The sequence below is a fragment of the Panthera onca genome, chromosome D4 (assembly GCF_046562875.1).
Source record: "Panthera onca isolate mPanOnc1 chromosome D4, mPanOnc1 haplotype 2, whole genome shotgun sequence".
NCBI lineage: Eukaryota > Metazoa > Chordata > Mammalia > Carnivora > Felidae > Panthera > Panthera onca.
In genome coordinates, this window is record NC_138351.1 from 79,305,314 (window position 1) to 79,329,637 (window position 24,324).

Sequence of the window (24,324 nt, forward strand, 5' to 3'; positions counted from 1 at the left end):
CCAAAGAATTGCAGACAGGCATTCAAACAAAAACTTGTACACCAATGTTCCTAGCGGCACTATTCACAATGGTCAAGAAGTGAAGACAATCTCCAGGTCCACCAGCCCATGAATGGGCAAACAAAATGTGGTATATCTATGCAATCAAACATTAATTCGGTCATAAAAGAACAAAGCACTGATATATGCTACAATACAGGTGACCCTTGAAAGCATTCTGCTAAATAAAAAGAAGCCAGACACAAAAACCCCACATATTGTGTTACTGCATTTGTATGAAATATCCAGAAAAAGCAAATCCAGGAGACAGAGAGCAGACTAGTTGCCTGGGGCTGGAGGGAAGCGAGGTGGAGAATGACTGCTTATTTGAGGTTGTGAGAAAGCTCTGGGACTAGATAGTTGGTGACTGTTGCACAATAGCTGTGAGATGCTTAGCGTCCCTTAATGAATTGCGCATTTTAAGATGGTTATGATGTTGAACTTAATGTAATACATACTTACCCTCATAAAAAGACTAAGATTCCAAATACATTGATGTGACAGTTCAAATTACTTTAAATCGGTACAAATTTATTGAGCACCTACTATGAGCTAAACACTGAACTCCAGAGAAGTGACTAATGAAGACATTAAAAAAAGGGTATGGCTTCTACTCTCAGGGATCTTAATTACAATTAAATAATGCCACGTCCAGTTTTACGCATAAGACAAGCTAGAACGTATCTAGGAGCAGAAAAAGAAAAGCACGTGGAGAGTGCTATGTTTGCAGTGTCAAAGGACAGCTTAGTTATGACCAAGATGAATTGTGACAGAAGAAAATAAGGATTGACTTAATTATCTTAAATACAAACAGGTGCCTTACCTACACGGAATCAATGAATTAATTTTCATGGGTGGTTTATTCAGGTTTGAGGTGCCCTGATGCCTGGTTTCTGCCCAATCGATGAGACCAACCAGGAGTTCAATGAGACACGGTTGTTAAAATAAACCAAATCACCACACTGACTGTTTATCGGCCAGGATTTCCTTGCTGTACGCCTGGCCATGAGTTCATTTGAAAAGTATAGACCCTGCATGACTACAATACCAAGAGATGAGGGGTGTCTAGGTGGCTTAGTCAGTTGAGCATCTGACTCTTGATTTGGGTTCAGGTCACAAGCTCATGGTTGTGAGATCGAGTCCCGCTATGGGCTCTGTACTGAGCGTGGGTCCTGCTTGGGATTCTCTCTCTCCCTTTCTCTTTCTCTCCCTCTGCCCCTTCCCCAACCATGCCTCTCACTCTCTCCCTCCATCTCTCTCTTTCAAAACAAAAACAAAAACAAAAAACAGGGGTGAGTCCTGAGATCACGTCTCTCAACATCAGCTTAGATGCCATCAGCATTTCCATCACTTTTTGTACAAGTGTGAGTCTCGAGTTACCAAATGATTCCAGATGTCCCCAGGAAAGTGGCAGCACATTTTATAGTCATGCACACTGGGTATATTGCAAGGCCTTAGTAATCTGTGTTCTAGGGGTATGTGATCCTTCCTGGTTCTCAGTCTTTTTGAGAATATGACAATCGCTATAGAAATGGGGCACCTATAAACATATACAAGTTAGCAAGTAATTTTAGGAAAATCGTAGACTTTCCAAAGTAAATAGCAGAGCCTACAAGCACACAGAAAGGGTTATGGAATTAGTTGCTCTAATAAAAATCATGGTTATGAGTCATATGCTCCAGGTTGAGAAACAATATGGTTCAAGAGCATTGACATTGAAGGGACTTGGGTTCAAATTCTTATGCTGCCACCTACAAGACAGTTACTTAACATCTGTGAGCCTCAGTTTTCAAGTCTTCAAAATGGGTCTTTGGTGGGGTATACAGGAGATCTTGATATAAAGAAATGAGCTCTTTGCCCGGCAGATGAGAATCACGCAGTAAATCATAAGCGTAAGTATTATTTTATATCCGCCCTATTGGTTTTTAGGTCAGGTGCTTTCTACATGTTTTCCAATGAAATGCAGAACAAAGGCTCTGCCACAGAGGTGTTTTTATGCCCGTTTCGTAGAGCAGAAGACCTAGAGAAGCTCAGAGGGTTAACTAGTCCAAGGTCTCATCACCATCAAGCCTGCCCTCCGGATCCTCCTGATTCTATCTGCCTTCCGACTGAGTCTTTAATTGACCCTTCGATCCACTTCCTAAGAGGAACTCCGGTTGTCCTCATCACAAGGCCGAGAACAGAGTGCTCCTGGGCGCATGAAGGAAAACCAGCTTGGATGCGGCCAACTAGGTGGACGTCAGCAGCCCCCTCAGTCATGAAGACACTGCCCTTTTATTCAGCGGGCCTTCCGGACAGAGCCGCGGGAAGGGAGAAACATGGAACCCCATCAGTGCCTCCAGGCGCTGCTAATCAGACAAGAAGGGCCTAATCACAAGCCCCTGCCCGCACCCTGGTGTCTTTCTGTGGAGGACCCACCCCAAAGCTACCGACCGGCATTGGCAACAATCGCTCGGCCTTCCACCCTGGGGGCCCGAGGCCACATGGGGTGAGAGGGGGTGAGAGAGGAGGGGTTTGTGGACAGAAAGACCTAATCATGTCCGGTGCCCCCTTCCTCTACTACTGCAGTTGGGCAAGGACTTATTCCCACCGTACCCACATGTAGAACTGTGCTGTGCTGACTCAAAGCCTCCCAGCAAAGTCAAGCAGGCTTGGGGCCCAGGCAACAGGGAACCAAAAGCCAGGGGGACCTTGGGAAGGTTACCTCTCTGGGCCTCAGTTTCTCCATCTGTTTGATGGGGAGCATGATCCTTATCTCTCAGTTGGTGGGAGGGCCGAAGTGGCTAATGGATATACACACAATGCCTAAGAGGGAGTAGCAGCAGAAAAAAGTATCATTTCTGACACTTCTACACTCTGTTCCTCTGTTTCTGCTACTTGTCGCAAGATGAGTTTGGGCATTTATGATGCCCAGCTACTGAGGAAAGGGATGGTTGATGCTACTTCTCTTCCTCAACCTCCTCCTCCCACACCGTCCTCCCTCCTTCAAGTCCTTTCTGCCCTTCGCCCTCCTCCCTCTTCTGCCCTTCACCCTCCTCCCTCAAGTCCTTTCCCCTCTTCTTCTCCCTCTCTCTCCTTTCCTCCACCTCCCTCTTCTTGGTCTCCTTCTGCCTTCCCCTAGTCCCCCTCCTTCCATTGCTACTTAAGCACCAATCATAAGGAAACATTCAATTCAGCAAACATGTATCGAGTTCCTATGTCCCCAGCACTGTTGAATATAATGAAAAACAAAGTTGGCAAGGCAAAAATCCCTTTTCTAAAGAAGACTATCATCTAATCTATAGAACAGGTAAAACCCAAACCCCCCCAAATATGTTGCAAGGTACAGGAAAACCAATAAATCATGCCAGAGAAGAGGTCTTAAAAGAGGCTTTTCAGAGGCGGTGGCATTTGGGAGATGAAGGGACATGACTCTTGCCTTAAAGATGTCAACTCTAGTGCCGTAGGGAAAACGCATGCGCTTTGGGAGAAAGATCCTCGTCAAGTTCACCGATGCCTGCCATGCTACTACTCAGTTGACCACAATCTCCATTTTGTGGAACATTCTTTTTATCTTCTTTTTTTAAGCTTATTTAGTTGAGAGAGAGAGAGAGAGAAAGTGCGAACGGGGGAATGGGGAAGAAGTAGAGAGAGAGGAAAAGACAGAAAACCGAGGCAGGCTCCACACTGCCAGAGCCCGATGCAAGGCTCGAACCCACGAACCATGAGATCGCCACCTGAGCCGATGTCGGACGCTTAACCGACTGAGCCACCCAGGCGCCCCAGTACCATTGTTTACTTGGCCTCCAGGACACCATACTCTCACCACTCCCTTTACACCTTCCCCAGCCACTTCTTAGCTTCCTTTTCCTTTTCCTGTTCCTCATTCTCATTCCATTATCCCAACCCTTCAATATGAAATTCTCCACTGCTCAATAACTGAATTCCTTCTTTTCGTTTCTATCTACACTCTTTTCCAAGGTCATCTTACCCAACCTCACATCATTAAACATCATCTCTATGCTAATTTAGATTTCTAGTCCTCCCCCCACCCCGACTTTCCAGATGCCCATTCAGCATCCACATTTGTATCTAGAACACACTTCTCAAACTTGGTTCGCCCAGTTCCTCATGTCGCAGCAAAAGTGACCCCTCCTGCAGTCTTCACTGTATCAGCAAAGTGATTCCATCACTGTGGTGGCTCAGGCCAAACTCTGGGGTCATCCTTTACTTCTCTCTTTCTCTCACAAACATTTCTAGTTCATCACCAAATGATGTCCGCACCACTTAAAAAATGCACCCGTAGGGCAATCATTCCTCACAACCCACATCACCAGCTCTCATGGTCCTGGCCGCCATTTTGTCTTACCTTGGTAAACACGACAGCCCCCACACTGGGTTCCTTTTATGTGTTCTTGCCCTCTGTGTAGTCTTTTCCACACAGCACTCATAGTGATTCATTTAAAATGTAAGTCAGGTCAGGTTACGCCACTGCCTGAATTTGCAATGGCTTCTCATTTCATCCAGAGTAGAAGTCTAAAGTCTTTTCCATGGTCTACAAATTTCTACATGACCTGTTCTCTCACCATCTCTCTGATTGTAAAGAAAATATATTTCTTTGTTTGCTTGTTTATTGTCTGCTCCCCTAACACCCACACACTAAATATAAACTCCAAAATGATGGAGACTTCGCTTATTCACGGCTATATATCCAGCTGTTAAAACAGTATCTGACATGTAGTTGATATTCAATAAATATTGCTAAATGAATGAATGTATGAATGAATAAATTTATGGATCATCCTAGATTTCAGCAAAATATTCTCTCTGCATCCCTTTCCACATCAGTGAGCTACCAAGGCAGAGCTCTGCTCTCTGTATACCTCACCAGATGGATACTAGATTAAATTACATGACAATGTCAGCAAAACACTCAATGGGCTTCTTGGAGAGAGAAGTATAAAAATAAGAAGTTATCATTATGCCATTAGCGTTATTACTACCAGTTTGGCTGTTGCTGTTTTGACTACTAATAGCCTGTGATCATTTCTATGATCCTGTCTTTCTCACTCCTCGTGTCCTTCTCCAAACCTCTTCTTTCTTTTTCCGATTTCCTTCCACCTTTGCCCTGTTCTGCGAACAGTTTATGAACCACCACAAGGTGAATGTCATTAGGGTGCCATTCACATCGTCCTCAATCCACTAAAATAAACCTCTGCAGAATCTCCCCTCCCAGCCTCCTTCAGCGGAATCAGGAGAGGAAAGAGGAAGAGAGAGCAGGAGCGTTTTGAGAAACAAAAGCTCTGAAGTCAGACTGTCAGGGTTAAATGTGGAGCTCAATCACTTACTGAGTGACCTCCCTCACCCCAGTTTCCTCACCTATGAAGTAGGGATGTTACTTATGCTTTCCTCCCAGGAATGGGGTGAGGATTCAAAACGTAATAAGTGCAATTACATAATAAAATTAAATGGAAGTTAAAATGAATAAAAACAAACAAATAAACATGCATGTAATACAATTCAACGAACACAGGCCCTGGCACACTAGGAAGGGCTGGATAAATATTATCCTTTGTTATTTCTGACTCCTCTGCCCTCAGTCCATGCGGCTGTCTTCTGGCTGGGCTGGACCACCTTCTGTTCTTCTACGTGTCTGCTTTATTCATGTCTTCTCTTTGCAGACGATGTCAAGATGGAGCACATTATTAAATAAATTTTTCATAGAAGCATATTATACACACAGAAATGTATACATATAAATCACGTGTGTACAGTGCTATGAATTTTCACAAAGTAAACACACCCATGTGCTCCCATCCAGATCAAGAAACAGAACATTATAGATACCTCCAGAAACCTCTCCCATCTCCTGTCAGTCCCTTATTCTCCCTCCCCGAAGGTTAATGCTCTCTGAGCTACAAAAGCAACACATTTTTTTTTTTTTTTGGCTGTTTTTGACCCGTATAGAAATGGAATCAAATAGCGCATATTCTTTTGTGCCCAGCTTCTTTTACTTAATGTTATGTTCATGAGATTCTTCCATACTGTTGCAGAAAAGAATAGTTTATTTTCCCCCATTTCTGCATTGTAGCCTGTCATATGAATGCATGACAATGTATTTATCCATTTTCTTGTTGATGGGCAATTGGGGCTATTTCCATTTGTAGGCTATTTTGAATAAAGCTGCTATAAACAGCCATGTCCTTTGGTGAACATAGATGGCATTTCTGTTGTGCATATTCCCAAGAATTATAATTTCTGGGCCACAGGACCAGGACATACTGAGTTTTTTGTAGATACTGCCAAAAGAGTTTTCCAAAGTGGCTGTACTGATTTATTCTCCCACAAGCAATGCAGATGTTATAAATAAGTTTCCGTTGTAAGTTTCCATGTAAGTTTCCATTGTGCCACATCATCACTCCTTGATGTTGTCAGTGTTTTTCCTTTGAACCAGACTGATTGTGGGGTTAGCATACTAAATTGTGGCTTTAATTTACATTTTATGAGGGCTAGAAAAGTTAATCACCTTTTCAAATGTTTATCTGCCATTTTGATATTCTTGTTTGTGAAGTGCCTGTTCATGTCTTTTACCCATTTTCTTGTCTTACTGGACAGTCTGCCTTTTTCTTGTTGTTTTTAGGAGTTACTGATATATTTTGCACAGGGTTTTTTTTTTTTTTTTGTCAGATACATGTATCAAAAATCTTTCCTTCTACTCTGCAGCTTGTATTTTCATTCTATCAATAGCAGCATCTGATGAACAGAAATTCTTTTTTTTTTTTAATTGAGAGAGAGGGAGAGAGTGGGGGATGGGGCAGAGGAGGAGAGAGAGGAGAGAGGAGAGAGAGACAGAGAGAGAATCTTAAGCAGGCTCCATGCTAAGCATGGAGCCCGATGCAGGGCTTGATCTCATGACCCTGGAATCATGACCTGAGCTAAAATCGAGAGTTGGATGCTCAACTGATTAGGCCACCAGGTGCCCCTGGAAATTCTTAATTTTAATGTGGTTCAATGTATAAATCCTTTTCTTTATACCTACTGTTTGTTGTATCCTACTGAATAAATATCAGCCTATCCAAGAATCATGAGACAGTCTTCTGTCTTATATTTAAGAAGTTTTTTTTGTTTTACCTTCCACCAAGAGAATATTATTCTTCCTTAGATATTTTTTTCTTATGACTCCTCTACCTAGACAGGCCAAATGAATTACTCCCTTTTCTGAATCTCCATAATGGTATGCATTACTTTTATTATCTCTATTATATTATATATTGCCTTGAATCTTATGTATTTCTCTGCCCTTCCTCTCTATCTCATCCCCACACTCCATTCACCAGATTATCTAAATTCTTCATGGTCTTCTCACTAAATTCTGGTCATGATGCCAGCTAAATAACTCTAAAAGTGGTTGACGCCAGCTAAGTAACTCTAAAAGTGGTCTGTTTTTTTCAACCTCAACTGCTACCTTCATGGTCTGAATCTGTGACCTCTCATCTTCAGTACTGCAATAGCCCCTAATAGGTCATCCACCCTCAATCTACCCCGATCTAATTAATTGGACACATGACAGCCAGAGTGATCTTCCAAAACATCAATCTCCTCATGCTACTTCCTTTTTAAAAACCTTTCCATGGTGCCCATGACCCTCAAATTAATGTTCGAGTCACTAATGTGCTGCACAGGCCTTCCAGGATCTGAAGGATTATTTCATCTTTCTCACCACTGATGTCTCTGCTTTAATCTCTTATGACATTTTCATTTCCTCAAATGCTCCTTCATAGATACTCATTGTCTGCCTCCATATCCATGACCCTGACCTCTTCGTCATCCTCCAGGTCCTATCCTATCCATCTTCTCCGATCCCCTGATAGGTTAAGTCCCCATACCATTTGGTACCATGAAGCCCTCCTATTTTTCTCCACTACAGTTCCTTATGCCTCTTTTTGTTTGTTTAAGCCCATCTTCTCTGATAGGGTATATATTTCCTTGGGACACAAACTGTTTCCCACTACATCCTGATGCCCACTTTGACCCAACACAGATTCTTAAAAGAAAGCTGGGATCTTTATTGTCTTCTGCAAGTGCATCAGGTCTAGGCTCATTTTATCCACATTAATGAATTTGACTAGCTTTTCTGTAAGACAGCCCTTTAGGTATCTGTAGACAGTCCTTTTGCCCCAAGTCAACTCTCCTCAGCTGTTCCTCATAAGACACCGTTCTTTAGGAACACTGTAGTTTCTTAGTGTCCCTCTTGAAGTGTGATGCCCAGACCTGGCCCTAACCTTCCAGTTGTGTTCTGACCAATCTAGAATAAGACAAGGATGTCACCTCCTTTTTGGTGGATAACATACTTATAATCATGTAACCAATGGTAGACCTGCATTTTGGAGGACTGAAGCTTATACCATAACTGCTCGTTGAGAAAAGGAATTCACCATGAGGTGTGAAAGTCAGTATTTGGAATGAGAAAATTCAGGGACCTACATGGTGAGGGAGCCCTGGACCTTAAGCTTCATTAGCTTCATGGGAAATCAGCCTCTTACTGGCCCTAAGATCTTAATACCTTCCTGGTAACTAACATCTTGTTAATCCCTTCTAAATTTATTCCAATTATAACTCACAGGTCTCTCCACTGCCAACATGCACAGCAGGGTTATCAAATGCAGGCTGGAGCCAAGCTTCCTGGACTCCAACACTTCTCTCACTTCACAAGGTCACCAGTAGGTATCACAGGAACTTTAATAAGTTGATCATCCGGGCACGCCCAAGGCAGATCTGTCTTATGTACTTTCTTATCAGGTAATTACCAAACCCACTCATCCACTCTTTTCTCTACTAAAGGAGGTAGGGTTCTTCTCTGTGTGTCTGAGGTTTGGTTTTGTTGTGTTTTCTTTTAACACTAAACCACTTTCTTGGCCTGCATTTCCCGGAGGGGTTTTCAATTCAGTGCTCCCAAGTGACTCTACCAAGCCCTCCCTGTGCCATTTTCCAACCATCTTCTGTAACAGGAGCATGAATCAAAGGATTGCCAAGGAACTGGAATATAAAAGTCATATTAGGCTCTGCTTAGCTCCACCTGCAAATCTCAGCTCTGCTTTCCTCCCACTGACATTCAGAATCACCTTTATCAGACACCTTTCTAGAAGGTCACATTTTTAGTCTGCTCAAAGTTAAAGCATGCCATTTTTTTCCCCTAACTATAAAGTTAATACATGATCATTGTGGAAAAGTTAGAAAAAGAACTGGGAAGCCTAAAATAAATCATCTGCAACCTAACCATCCAGAGGTAACCTCTTTTAACATCTCGGCATATTCCCTTGCAATATTATTTTTCCTTACCCTTTCGCATTGTTAAGATCATGCCATACATTCAGTCAGACACTACCCATTTTTAAATTAACACTATATCAGATCGCTTTCATACATTCTTGGAAATTCTCATAAATAACATTTTAGTACCTGCCTAATATTATGTTGTGTGGATACTACATAATTTGCCTAGTCCTCTCATGCGGAAAATTGAGATTTTTACTTTTTTTTTCCATTATAAATTATGCTTTTTAAAACAGCACTATCTGTACTCAAAGCCTTGTAATTTTTCCTTATAATGTCCTCACCTGTTCATGATGAATTAACAAGGGTAAAATTACTATTTTAAAGGGTATATTTTCCTTAAGGTCATAAATATATCTGGAGCCCCTAACATAGACCTGACATAAAACAGACACTAAACAAATACACATGTTGAAATATATCAGCGAAGTAATCCCATAATTGTTGCATTCTTTTTTTTTTAATTGTTGCATTTTTAACTAGCAGTGCCTGAGTGTCTGTCTCTGAACACCCTGTCAGCATTGAGTGTTCTCATTTATAAACTCTGCTGAAAGCACACACACACACACACACACACATATGTACGTGTGTATACATATATTAAAGACTACAGACGACGAATGAATAAGGAGAAAGAAGATTACCTAGAACCAAAAATTCTATAAAATGCTCTATAGCTCTTGGAATTCAAATAACACCTGCCAAAATACATTGAAAATCAAACACAATAATCTAGGAAATTCAGACAGCAAGATATGAAACTTTAATATATATTAGGTCTGGAGCATCTATAAATAACACTGTTTAGACATTTTCATCGAAATAATCAGATAAAGCTCCCATCTTCATACTTTATATCTGAAAACTAATTAATAACCATGAATTTAATGTCCTGTATATGTTAACATTTTTAAAAGGCATCATGTCCTAACTGTCCTAAGTTCCATATTTGTAGTCTTCCTTGGTTTCTCCGTCTTGCATCTTTATTGCGTCTTTATTCTGCCTCCACATCATGCCTCCTCAAAATCCCAAGGCTCCCCCCGTCCCCCTCTCTGGTCTCCAGTTCCCACGGTCATCCTACCTTGAAGGTGCAGTTTGCTCTCCGTGCTTTGCAGAAGGACGGAACTCACAGAGTCCAGATTGTCATAGCTGTTACAGCCCAGAGGCCCAGTGCGTGTCTCTGTGACCTGGAGTGCACATCAAGGGTGACAGGTGTGAGACAGGTGCCCTTGTCAGAGACTTGTGAGACAGGGCCCCGCAGAGTCAGCCCTCAGCAGAGCAAAGCCGGCAGAGAAAGTCTCCTGGCCTGAGCCAACAGCCACTTCCTGGGCACCTCGCCTGTGGCAAGGACCACATTGGGCTATCACCAAACAGGCATCAGGATAGCAGAGCAATCGAGCACACAGGCGGGACCCATTCCCTGGCTCTCGCTTCACAAGGTCACTCTACGTATTATATGAATTAATACGTTGAAGCACAATAGTATATTTCAAAAGCACGTGCTTCAGAATCGGGAGAACCAGCATGAAATCGTAATGGGGCCATGAATTTGCTGTATGACCTAAGGAAGTCACTTACCTTCTCTAAGTTTCTGCGACCTGAAGCTAGTAAATCCTTTCCAGGAAGGGTGTGAGACAAGACACGACGGGTTTGAGTGCCTGACGCTTCGCACATGTTCAAAAATGGGCATCGTATTACCCTAGATCTCTATAATCTGTGATGAGTACATATACACTATTAGGCAAGAACGATGAAATTATCCCTGTTTTCTAGAAGATGTTTTATAAACTTGAAGTAAGCATGATATAGGATGAAAAGAGGCTTCTCATCCCTTTAGCCTTAACTTCCCATAATTTCACAAGATCATTTATGGGCGAGTTTTGAGGTTTGCATCCAGTAAAGACACAGCCTCACTTGTCAGGAATGGTGTGACCTGTGACACGGCCACGTGACTCTCCAAATGCCAGCCACGCCTTCCCCCAGCTGCAAAACCTTCCCTTTCTCAGCCTCAAGGTCCCATCTATAAAATGGTAGCAATACTTTTACCCACCTCAACAGGTAAAAGAGATCATATTTTTGAAGCCTTTAGCACTTAGGAAACTATATAAATGGAGGGTCTGTGAGTCATGTTTTTTAAACCATTTATTCTCTTTGTGTGTGTGTGTGTGTGTACAAAATAATAACATAGTTGTTATTGGTTGAGGCTCAAGACGACCAGTTCGTTCTGCTAAAGATGCCCTGGGCAAAAAAGCTGCCAGCAGAACTTCCTCACCTGGGTCAGCTGCTAGTCTTAAACAAAGCTGGCGATTTTAGCCAGCTGGTCTTAAAGTAGCATGAGAAATGGCAAACGAAACAGCCAAGTCCCAGACTGAGTGTGGAAGACAGTGGTACTGTAAGAATGGTTCCTTGAGTGGCCTCTGGGCAATTTCTCTGAGAAATTCCTTGTAAGGAGGGAGGCTGCATTTCCAGGGTGCACAAAAGAAGATTATCTTTCGACAGAGCCTCCACATCTCAATTCCACATCCCATCCAGGGGGGGAGAGAACCATTCGGTGATAATGAAAACCAGGCTCTTGCTTCACTCTGACTCTGATGGCTTCATAAAGATCTGTCTTTCTGTGCCGAGCTCCCTAACGACATAATCCCCCCAATGGAGGCGATTCTTCTGGGATAAGCTGGCTCTTTGTTTGTCGATCTGATTTATTTCTCTCTTGCCTACCTCCCTCCTAGTAACACCCTCCCTCATTTTTCTGTTGGCTTGGTCAATTTCTAACTCCACTGCCCGAGTCTCCCTCAATGCCTTCCCCCTTACCCCCTCCCGCCTCCTGCTGCCCCCCACCCCTGCCACACACACACTTTTTCCCCAGAGATATTTTTGAAAATCTTAATATAAGGCTTGGTCTGTAGAAATTGGATCGAAGATTGAGATGTAGAATGCAGGTATAATCTGGTTTAAGAAAATGTGAGATGCAAAAAATCTGCACTGAAACTGTGAGAAAAACTAATCCTTTATATCAAAATTCACCCCCCCCCATTCTCTTTATAAAGGTAATTCCTGAATTTATTGCATTTGAAATAGAATCTTTTTTTTTTAATGCCTGTGCTCTAAGGCACTGAACTGAAAGTCTAGATCCACTCTAGTCAATGTGGCTATTTAAATTAACACAAATTAGGGATGCCTGGGTGGCTCAGTCGGTTAAGCGTCCGACTTTGGCTCAGGTCATGATCTCGCGGTTTGTGAGCTCGAGCCCTGCATCGGGCTCTGTGCTGACAGCTCAGAGCCTGGAGCCTATTTCAGATTCTGTGTCTCCCTCTCTCTCTCTGACCCTCCCCCATTCATGCTCTGTCTCTCTCTGTCTCAAAAATAAATGTTAAAATAAAAAAAAATAAAATAAATAAATAAATTCACACAAATTAAATGAAATAAACTTACAAACTTAGTTCCCTGGTAGCCACATTTCAAGGACTCCATAACCCATGTGACTAATGGCTACTGTCTTGACCATAGATATAGGGCACTTCTACGATCTTGGAAGGGTATACTGAATAGCACTGGTGCAGGGGAGTATGGGTCAGCACGTGACAGATGTCCTTTTTTGTAAATAAAACTTTATTGGAACACAGCCACACCCATTTGCATACTGTCCATGGCTGATTTTTGTGTTACAGCTGCAGAGTTGGGTTGCAGCAACATTGACCATATGACATGCAAAGCTTGAAATTTTTATTACCTGGCTTTTACAGAAATAGCTGAGCCCTGGTCCAGAGACGAATTTTAGTCCCTGTTAGGGTATTCTAGCTGTATAACCCTAAACAAAAAAAGTCTTTAGCTCTTGGACCTCAGTTTTCCCATCTGTAAAATGGGGGAGGGGTGAGTAAGGGAATGGAAAACACAAATGTTTAAATTACTGGGGCGCCTGGGTGGCTCAGTCGGTTAAGCGTCCAACTTCGGCTCAGGTCATGATCTCGCAGTTTGTGAGTTCAAGGTTGGTGTCGGGGTCTGTACTGACAGCTCAGAGCCTGGAGCCTGCTTCGGATTCTGTGTCTCCCCCTCTCTCCACCCCACCCATGCTTGTTCTCTGTCTCTCTCTTTCAAAAATGAATAAATATTAAAAAAATTTGAAAGAATTACTGATCAGGCATCTGTAAGCTGCCTCCTGCTAGCTCTATGACCCTGTGAAAATCATTTAACCACTGTAGCTTTCAGTTTTTTCACCTAGAAAGGGAGTCTAAAAATCATCCACACGGGAGAACTTTAAGAGCAAATGAGAGGATTGTTGATTATTATGCCATGACCATAGCCAGAGCTGCCCCAGTAAATCAGTGCATGTGGTCACCCCAAAGACAGTGCTCCTGATCTTACAAGGCACTGGACTGCGTCAGTCAGGGGGGTCGGCAGGGGGCGCTGTTCGCTCTATGGCTGAAGCCAGAGACTGTATCTGCCCACCTGCTGTCAGAACACCCGCGTTGCAGTATGGCTGTCTCAGAACCTTCAGCCCAGCCCCCCTCGAGCCTACCTTGATTGCTCCAGTTGATATCTGGATCTCATGCAGCCTCCTCATGGTGCCATCACGGTCCACAAAGTAGGACGATGCCAGCTGGTGCAGAGCTTCAACACTTTGAGTGGCATTCCCTGACTTCCTGTCGAGGCGACTTTTGTCCATGTACATGGTCAAGGCCTCCTCCCCTGCATGGAAAAGGAAAGAAGTTCAGGGAGGGAGCCTATCAAGCTTTGGGGGTGGGAGGAAAGGCCCGCCCCCCAGGGGCCTGGATGCTGAAAAGAGCCTTGAACTTCCCACTAATTTTGCCCAAATTCCCTTCTGCCTCTGAAAATCAAGAGCATAGTGAAGGAGAAACAGTGCAGAGGTGGCTGGAAGCACCCAATTCTATCAGGACAAGGACCATGGAAAGACCCTCAGCTGTTAAGTCCAACCTCTACCAACCCACCGCATACTTCTCACCGGTATCATTTCCTCTTCTACTCGAGGCTCAGACTCTCCCTCTGTAAAATGATGGGCTTGCCCTGGATGGTCCTTTCCTCCTCCTCACCCAGGTCCTCCACTACTCACTCCCCTGTCTTTCTTTCCTCCTTCCCTTTCTCTCTTTCTCCTGCTGCTGCCCCTTCCTAGACAGATGGATACATGGACACATGAACAGACGGATGGCTAAAGAGGTAGACAGACACAGAGAGAGATAAGACATTGTTTAAAGGCAGGGAAAACTGCACGCCCAAAAGAGGGGAAAAACAAACCGTCGGATCAGTGAAATCAGACACTATCGATATTAACCAGCGCCCTATCCCTTGTACAGAAGCCCTGGGCTGGGCTTATAGTAGATAGTAAACAGGTAATGCACCAGTGTTTTTTTAATTCCATCAATAAATATTCTCATTACCTCCGTAAGCCAGGCACTGTGTTTCTGTCAGTGGAATGGACAGGAGGTTACCTCCGGAGAGGAGGGAAGGTGGCAAGAAAGTCAGGCACAGAGAGGAGAATTCGAGAGAAGGAAAGAGAGAGTGGGGTGGAAAAACAGAGAGCGAGAAATGAATGCACAGACTCATGTATTTTATTCCATTAAGTTTTCCATAGTAACACGTGCATAGATTACTAACAGCACTAACTTCGGGCGCCTTTTATCTTGGATAGCAAGACGTTTCATCAGAACTTCAGAAAAAAGCATCCAGAAACACCTGCTAAACCAATCTGACCATTATATGTCTGGTTTCACCTCCTATGAACAGTGAACTTGGGGATATTTCTTAACGTCTCTGTTCTCAGCTTATTCATTCACAAAATTAGGGAAGGACTGGCACCTACTCCATAGAGTGATTAAGAAGCATAAATTAGTAATACTTGTAAGGTCCTTCCAGCAGGGTCTGGTTCGTTGTAGCAAGCAAAGTTGTATAGAGTCGTCGTAAAAAGCAGTCTCCAGGGGCAAACCTTCCTGGACTGAACTACCTGCACGAGCAGTTACTTACTGACCTTAGGCTTTAATTCCTCCATGGGCAGAACTGGGGATAGGGTTATCATGGGATTAAATTAGCTAACTGCATAAAGTACCTGCACCCTGCCTGGCACACGGTGAGTACCATGGGAGTGTTGATGACCGTTACTTGATTACTGAAAAATAATTTTTTTCTTTTTTTTCATACATTTTCATGCAATTGCATCAAGTTTATCCTGCAATAAAATGGGATAGTCAGAGAACAACAGTCTCAATGCTTTCTGAGGACAAAAGTCTGATATCTAAGATAACTGAAATTTCTTGAGGATGCTGATTGCTTTTTGAATTTAAGAGAAACAAACAAACAAACAAAGATGCTTTCAGGACAGTGATTATCCTAGGAAGGGCACACAGTACTGACCCACAGATTAATTCCTGTGCCTCAGATCCCTCCATGACTGCTTCTAGAACTGAGTTCCATTGCTGTCCACAGTTCTCCACATGCACCCTCCAGTCTGTTCACCGCTGTCTCCCTCTATGAGCACCGGTCAAACCATTCCCTCCGTCTCCATGATTTATTGCTGCCGATTTCCTCTCCTCAAATGCTTCTCTCTGCTTAGAATGCCATTCTGTCCCTCCCCTATCTGACCGTTGAAGTCCTATCCAGCTTTTGTCACTTTCTCTTACCCCTCCCTCCGGCAGGGGTAAGAGACCTGGAATACTCCTATACATTCCTCAGAACCCACTGGGGCATCACCTTTCTGGTGACCTTCTCCCACTACACCCTGACCCCAAGGGAGATGTCATCACCTTCCCTCTTTCACTCTCTATCATGTCCATTCAGTTTAGCTCAGCACGCATGCATTGAGCAGTTTGGTAGGCACTGGGGTGACAAATAAATAAGACATTGTCCTCATTCTAGAGTCACTGAGTGACTACAAGTATGCTGTCCAATATGAGAGCCACCAGACCAGGGTGGCTTTTGGGCCCTTGAAATGTGGCTAGTCCAAACGGAGATGCACTGTAGGTGTGAACTCCACGGTAGATTTCCAAAATCTTAAAATGTAAGAAAACTATATAAAATACATCATGAATTGCTTATCCCATTGATTATACGTGGAAATGACAATATTTGGGATATGCCATGTTAAATAAAATATATTAACATGATTTCTCCCCTTTCTCTTTTTACGTTTAAAGAAGTGGTTGTGAGAAAAATCTAAAATGGCTTATGTGGCTCACACTTCTATTTCTAATTGGTCAATGCTGGTGCAGGGAGACAGAGACATAAGGGGACCATTTCAATATACCAGACGGACAGCACAGGTAGAGGGATACAGACAGTGGAATGCGGCCTGGAAGAAGGGTGCCTGCCTCCCTGTTGGGAATGTGGAATGACCCTCTGGTCTCTCCAGCTGCCTCCTCGCCACTCTCTAGGGATGCTCTATCTTGCACAAATGTGCCTTGTTCTCTCATTGTTGGGACTTTTCTTTTCTTTTCTTTTTTTCCTCCTGCCTAACTTCTACTCATCCCTCAGATGTCACCTACGGCAACACCTCCTCTGGGAAGCCTTCCCCGAATCCCCACTCTTTACTTAAACGAGATCAAGAACTCTAACCACGTGCTTCCTGTCTCTTTTGTTTCTCTTTTATTTTATTTTATTTATATCACCTATCACATTTCTTGGTGATCACTTGCTTAATAGCCTATCTCCTTCGTTAGAGGAGAATCACTGTGAGGTCAGGGAGTCTGTAAGAGGCTGCCATCATTTGACTGTCATTGTCCAGCACAACGTGGACCAGTATTATGTGCTTAGCAAAAATCAGAGTGCTTGTGGATGAATAAATATATATGGAAGTGATCTGATTCTACAGTATTTATTGTGCGATGTCTCTGCCTCAACTACTAGACTGAAATCTCCCCATGAGAAGACTCATCATTATCAAAATTAACCTCTGGGTTCCACAAGCCTAAACGTGAGTTCAGAGTAAGACGCTCATGTTTGCACCTTCCCGTGAAGGCTCGCGGGTAGTGCAGGAGGACATGATCTTCTGTCCTTTGGACTCCACAGCGACCTGGATAGATCTGACATAAAAATGACCTTATATACAATTAGACAATGAATTCGAGGACGGTGGGTGGTGGCCTGGTGGAACGAGGCCTCTATGGATTCTTTTGTAATGTTCCCAACAAAGAACAGGTGTCCGGGTATCCTGGGAGGGGTAAGTGGATGGATGAATGGATGGGTGGATAGGTGATTGAATGGATTGATGAATAGATAGGCGGGCGGAGAGGTAAATGATTAAATACGTGAATATGCTGGAAGTTAGAGCACATTTACAGGAATAAATATTCCAAGCGCAGGCTCTCCAAGGAGCCCGCGCAAGAGAAGGTAGAACAGGCCCAGCTCCCTTTGGACTGAAAACTGGCAGAAGCAAGCCTTAGATCAAGAGGGGTTAATGGGCTTCTTGCTGCATTATTAAGACTTAATTTCTTGTTTATTAAGAGAATGCTCTGTTTAGAGTTGCTTTCCCATTTGGGCATTCCTGCAAATTGCCTCTTCACCCCACACAGGCCTTTCCTCTGTGTCTCTGGCCTCCAGGGGATCTGCCTCACTCTGTCTGTACCGCAGCTTTCGGAGGGGAACACAGTGAGACTCAGCCGCGCAGTGGATGGGGAGGGGGCGGGAGCCGATCCTTTCACCTTTCGAGTATATAGGGGATACCATTCTTCACTGGGGGAGGAAGATGTCTGGATTTGGGACCCTCTGGGGCATCTCTCATCCTTTCCTGCTGAGTCCCTGTGACTTTACCCTCAGCCTTTCTCTCAGCCCAGGGAAGCTTTCCGAAAATGCCGGGTGGGGAATAACGAATATACACACAAACATACACACGCATACAGAAACATAAGCCCTCCCGCATAAAAAGACATTCATGGAATCTGCACGCATTCACAAACGTGTGCAACCTCACACACACATATGTGTACACTGCACCTATAGGCGTTGAGCCCAGTGCGTCTGCAAGTGTGCACCACATATGCATGAACGTCTGCGTGTAGATGAACTTGCATCCAAGTCTAGGTGGGGATTTGTGCGTATCTGTCGATGGGGAGGCGTGCACCCCCATTCATGCCAATTTAATCCCACATATCACTCAGGCTCCCAGAGGTTTCCTCTGGTCCAAAACATGATCTTCAGAGGGGCTAAGGGAAAATGCTATCCTACCCCTGTATCCCCATGGGTCATTCCAGACCAATTTTCCCCCTTACCACCTTCCATGAGGAAATCACTCACACCAAGTACTTTATCAGATGAATCAAGTTCACCAACAACCTGAGGAGCCCATGGAAGTGCCGTGTGTCAGCCCTCCCACTGGCTGTACTTCCTCTTTCTCACTGCCTTTCCTTCCCCTTCTCTCTCCCTCAGGAGCCAAATAAATGCATTTACTTGTCCTACATGTGACAGTTTAAGAATCATCTTTTGTTGTCTGAGTATGCCCTTAGGAGCTCACCTGACACCTCTAACAGCTTATCAGAAGGTTTCTTCTAAATGAACACGGTGTTCTTAGGAAAAATTACAGAGAATAACATTTTCTGCACCTTCTTGTATTTAGGCAGGAAAACTGATATCCAGACAGGAAAGCGAATTTCTCAACGTCTCCTCTTCACCTGGCGAGTGGTAGGAATGGGCTCGAATCCCAAATCCCCAAGCTCCTTAGCCCCACTACATTACAATAATTATAGTGAGAATAATAAAACAACACCAACAATAGCAACAACCTGTTTGTCCAAACACCGTGCTCAGCACTTTTAATGCACCATTTTATCTCATTGTCACAACGCGCATGAAGAAAATAGTCTTAGTTGTTTCTCTTTCTAAGAGAGGAAACCGAGGCTTGGAGCAGGTGATGTCAAACCGGTGTGGAACCAAGGCACGCAAACTCCAGAAGCTGCCCTTCCATTCACTACAACTTACCCCTTCCCTTTCTCTCCCCTTGCACGGGGAGGCTCTCAAGAAACAATTTTCCACGATCGAGTAAACGAAATGATGATGTTACCAGGGACCTCATGCAGTACCTGGCACACTGTGTTCAATCGACAGTAAATCTTTTCCCCTTCCCGCTCCCCGCTCCTCCACGGTGACCGAGGGCACAGTTAGGGCCCGCTGTCCAACGCTAGAACTCAATCCAAAGCTTTGCATATTTTAAAATGTTGTGCTGTAAAAACAGAAGAGGAACAAGGCTCCGTGAATAATTCACTACTCCGCCTTGGAGAAATTAAAAATATATTTCACAGCAAAAGAAACGTCTTTGTTATTGGGGATTTCCAGGGACTCGGACAGAACACAGCTTCTAATTAAAGAACAGAATAGGTTGAAATATATATATTTATTCAAGTAAAATGGGAGGTGGAGAAATTCAAGGAAAAGGGGTGTAGCTTAATGAAACACTCAGTGTAGAAGTGATTTCGCTTTCACTTCACAATAAAATACAATTTATACTACATGATTTAACATTCAAAGTCCTACTTAGTATTTGAGTAGCATCAGGCAACGGATCCATGCTGGTTGGTGGGTTTTGGAGCGGGTGGATTGGGGAGGTGAATGAGTTGGTTAAAGAGGGGGTCTGGATTGGACTCAACTGATGTTGAGTCAAAATATATATATATATATATATATATATATATATATATATATATGTATACACACACACACACACACACACACACACATGCAGGCTTTGTGGACAGAAAGCCCAAAGTTAAAAATGTAGGGTAAACTGTGAACTGTGTTTTGTTTTGTTTTTAGTTTAAATAAATAGAAAACAAAAACAAACGAACAAACAAAAAACCCTTAGCGTTGTCACTTACTAGCCACACCCCTTCTGCCTCTTAGCTTCCTTATGTAGAAAATGGAGCTCATTGGACTTAGCTTGCAGATTTGGGGGACTAATGGCGATGTACGATGCATGCCTACTATAGGCAGATAATACACAATGGCTCCTCTCACTGTAAGGATGAATGAAGTTGCCCAACCTCCCCTCACACCCCCGTGATCACCAAGTTCCTAATCTGGGCTTCCTCACAATGCATACTGTGCGCTCAGCCTAGAAAGCGCCTGTCACCTCCCCTGTGCCTCGCCAGCTCCTGCCAGCTACACGGCTCCTTCTCCCATGGAGTCTGTCCCCGCCACTCCAGCTCCTGGTGCTCCCCCTGCCTCTGAAGGAGAAGATCGAATGTTCTAATTATACCTCAGTCCACCCACCCCGCCTCCATCAACACACCATTCTTGCTTAGCAGGCAAGGGTCACATCTAAAGGCAACCTCTCAGCTCCCTGAGCAGGAGGCATGGCGTTCCCCCACCAAAGAGGCTTTCTCAAAATTTAGTGGCCCTCGTCATTATGGCAGAAAACTGATGTGCGAGGAGATTTAGCTTATAATATAAAATGATGCACGTGGGCAAGAACCATAAGCATCAAAATACACTAGTCTCTACCATATCTCCCTCTTTAAAAAAATGTATTTCCTCCGTTCTCTCCTCCTCTCTTAAGGGTTGGACTTGATGGGGATGGAGAGGTAAGGCAAAGTCACGTGAAGCAATTGGTCAGCTTTCCTATTAACCTCCTCCAAGCCCATAAACCATACAAATAATACCCTATTTGTAAAATGATAACCTCAAGTTATCAGTCCCTAAAGCAGACTTACATAAACAAAGGCAACTTTCTAAACAACACCTGAAGCTTAATTATTTCCCCAGATTAGACCACATTCCAAAGGAACTAATACCATAGTCAGATTAAGCATCCCTGAAGAATAGAGCTAATTCCAAGGTGAAGCCACAAAAGTTAGCATTTCTACAAAAGTTAGTAAACTCAAGTCTGACTGTCCCGGGGAATGGAACCCAGGGTTCTGAAATGAGCAGAGCAACCAAGTCAGTTTGGCTTATATGCGTTTGAGTGACGTACAGCGGCAGAGATGTTAGCTTGGCTTGGATCCCAGGGCATCCCAACCTCCCCTCCAATCCAGACCCCCAAGGCACGAACAAGGCCATGGCCCAGGAGCTGCCAACCTACCTCCCAAGGTGGCAGAGATGAGGAGGTGGGTGCCGTACTTTTTGATGATGGTATCGATGAACTGCTGAGTGGTGGGTCTTCTGCCAAGCAGGCGGATGCTTCTTTGAAACTCTGGCATGAGGGGCACTGGATGACGGACCAGGTCTCTCCTCTCGATGGCTGTGTTCCTCACCTTCCAACGGGCAAACTCCCTGGGCAAGAGAGATGAGCAAGAAGCCTCAATTTACCGCCTCTGCCCCCCAAGGCAAAGTCCATCCAACCATCCCATCCAGGCATTGCTCCTTGGGTGAGAGAGTGACGGCAATTATTTTTAATATTTGTCAAATCATACTTAGATCGGGAGCCCTCGGTTCTCTTCAGCCAACAAATATTTACTGAGCACTGTTCTCGCCACCAGAATACTGTAGTAGGCCAGACAGACACGGCTGTGTTCTCATGTTGCTTACAGAGCATCAGGATACAAGAATCATTGTTGCCTAGCTGCTCCTCCAACTTTCTTGCTAGACTGTGAACCATTAAGGGATGCTTAATCTGACTATGGTATTAGTTCCTTTGGAATGTGGTCTAATCTGGGGAAATAATTAAGCTTCAGGTGTTGTTTAGAGAGTTGCCTTTGTTTATGTAAGAGATGGAACTTTCTTAGGTACATGGTGCCTGTTGCACGGTAGGATTCCTAAGAATGCCGGCCATCTGAATAAACAAATGAGTCGATGGAGGGAAGGAAGGGAGGAAGACAGGGAGGAAAAGAAGGCTCTTTAACAAGGGGCAAGATCTAGAGCACAAGGCATCTTGAGACCTGCCCTAAGATGGTTCCAGAATCCAATAATCCGCCCAGATTTCAGTTTGATTCACGCTTTTCACATGCATTCAGGGAGCAGGAACTGTTTGCAAGAAATAAAGCTGTATTTCGAAGACCATGTGGGAGAATTTCCACTCTTCCCTTCACTAATGATGAGGAGATCAAGACTGAAGAGGCTTCTACCCGGGAGTCTCGCTCAGGATCTCACTCTGCCTCTTGCAGACTATGTGGTGTCATCTTGGACAAAGTGTGCCACCTCTCTGTACTTGCACTTTCTTATCTACAAAATCCAATTAACATTATCTACTTCTTATTGCTGGCGTACAGATTACACGAAACACCGGGTGTGAAAAATACCTTTGGAAACTGCCAGGTACTAATCCAATGTGGAAGCCAGTTTTAGAACTATATTTTCTCACAAATTCCCAGACATGAAAATCGCTAAAGGTTCACGGACGAGGAACAGGAAGCATGCAAACGGAATACAAGTAGAAAGTTGAAGGGCCTTGGTTCAGGTTGGTTTTGCTTGAATAATGATCTCTGTTCCTCCCAAAGATGAAGCTCCTTCTGGAACCACCAGGTCTTCCTGAATTACAAGCTCCTAGACCCTTGAGAAAAACAGACCAGCCAAGAGGATGGTAAGGTCAGCCTAGATAAATGATGGGAACCAGAGGTTAATGAAAAGGTCTCTCTTTCCTGCCACAAGATGGGAGAGATGAAGGAAAGAAGGGGTACGAAGCAAGGAGAAGCCGAACGGGGGTGGGGGGGATCACCCCAGAATACACCCTTGTAACTCAGCGGTGGAGTCTGACCCCTGAAGCAGAGGAATGTGGGTCTGAAGAAAAATGCTTTCAAGTTGGAATACATTTCCAAACGTCAGAGCTTATGGTTCATGCCTGCTTATAGAATCTCTGTTCACAATTCCTGACACCGTTCAAATTCTAAATAAAGACAGCTCAAAGTACTTATTAAGTTAATCAGCTGCACTCAGTGAACCCTTGCAGGGCACCTACTAAGTGAAAAGTATGATGTCTCCAGGAGGGGGATCGACACTCCACAGTCCCACGTCCTTAAGAAGCTCACGGTCAGGCAGGGAAGATGAGCACTTTCCAGTTTGTTGTAAATCAAGAACTACAGGACACAGAAGAGGACAGATTTCTCTAGGGAAGCTTCAGAGAGGAAGTTATATCTGAAGCCTAGTTTCAAAGTCCACATGGGCTTAGATAGGCGGAAATGTGGTTAAGAGCAACTGTCCCGGGGCGCCTGGGTGGCTCAGTTGGTTGGGCGTCCGACTTCAGCTCAGGTCATGATCTCACGGTCTGTGAATTCGAGCCCCGCGTCAGGCTCTGTGCTGACAGCCTGGAGCCTGGAGCCTGCTTCGGATTCTGTGCCTCCCGCTCTCTCTGCCCCTCCCCCGCTCATGCTCTGTCTCTCTCTGTCTGCCTCCGAGGGACCTGGATCCTAACAGCAACCACACAGGTGAACCTGGAAGCAGACCTTCCCCAGCTGAGCCTCAAGCCCACGAAGCACAGGTGGGAGGCAGCAAGGGCTTCCAGCCAAGCCACGCCCAGGTGTCCCGCCCACAGAAACTGAGGTGATACTGTTGTATTCAATCACTAAGTTGTGGAGGGAATGTGCTACTCAGCAAGAGATGACCAACAAAAGGCAACGAGGATCATCACATGTTTCTAAGAAAAAGAGTCTTTCTTCATGAGGGTTCCCCTGAAATGTATCAAATTATATACACATGTAATTATGAAGTTATATATATGCATAGAAACATAGTCATACTTCAGTAAACAAATATATATGTACCTACACATATATGTACACATATAATCACTTTGATTTATAATAAGTTATAACCATAGACTATTGATTTTTTTCTCATGTGGATATGGCTACATTCCTCAAAGCTAACTTGTCTTGACATACAGAGAGGTTGACTAATGTATCAAAAGTCACACAGCTAGTTAGTGGTAGGGCTGAGAGTGGCAAATTGGTATCCCGATTCTTATAGCAGTCTTTTAATATAGATACTGAGAAGTAAAATGTGAAAACCATAGAACTAGTATTTATACGCAGGAATAATGCCAACCCCACCATCAACTTACAAGCCCATGACTCAATTCCTTCTCTCCCTTCCTCCCTTCCTTCCTTT

General features: G+C 44.0%; 1 protein-coding gene across 1 annotated transcript in view; it reads right to left on the reverse strand.

Moving 5' to 3' along the window:
* BRINP1 (BMP/retinoic acid inducible neural specific 1) overlaps positions 1-24,324 on the reverse strand; it is a 173,879-nt gene that overhangs the window by 43,571 nt on the left and 105,984 nt on the right. The window contains exons 3-5 of the mRNA XM_060608861.3: positions 21,365-21,555; positions 13,868-14,037; positions 10,433-10,538 (exon numbers count right to left, since the gene is read on the reverse strand). Coding sequence (XP_060464844.1) covers positions 10,433-10,538; positions 13,868-14,037; positions 21,365-21,555 — 467 coding nt within the window. The remainder of the gene's footprint in view (positions 1-10,432; positions 10,539-13,867; positions 14,038-21,364; positions 21,556-24,324) is intronic.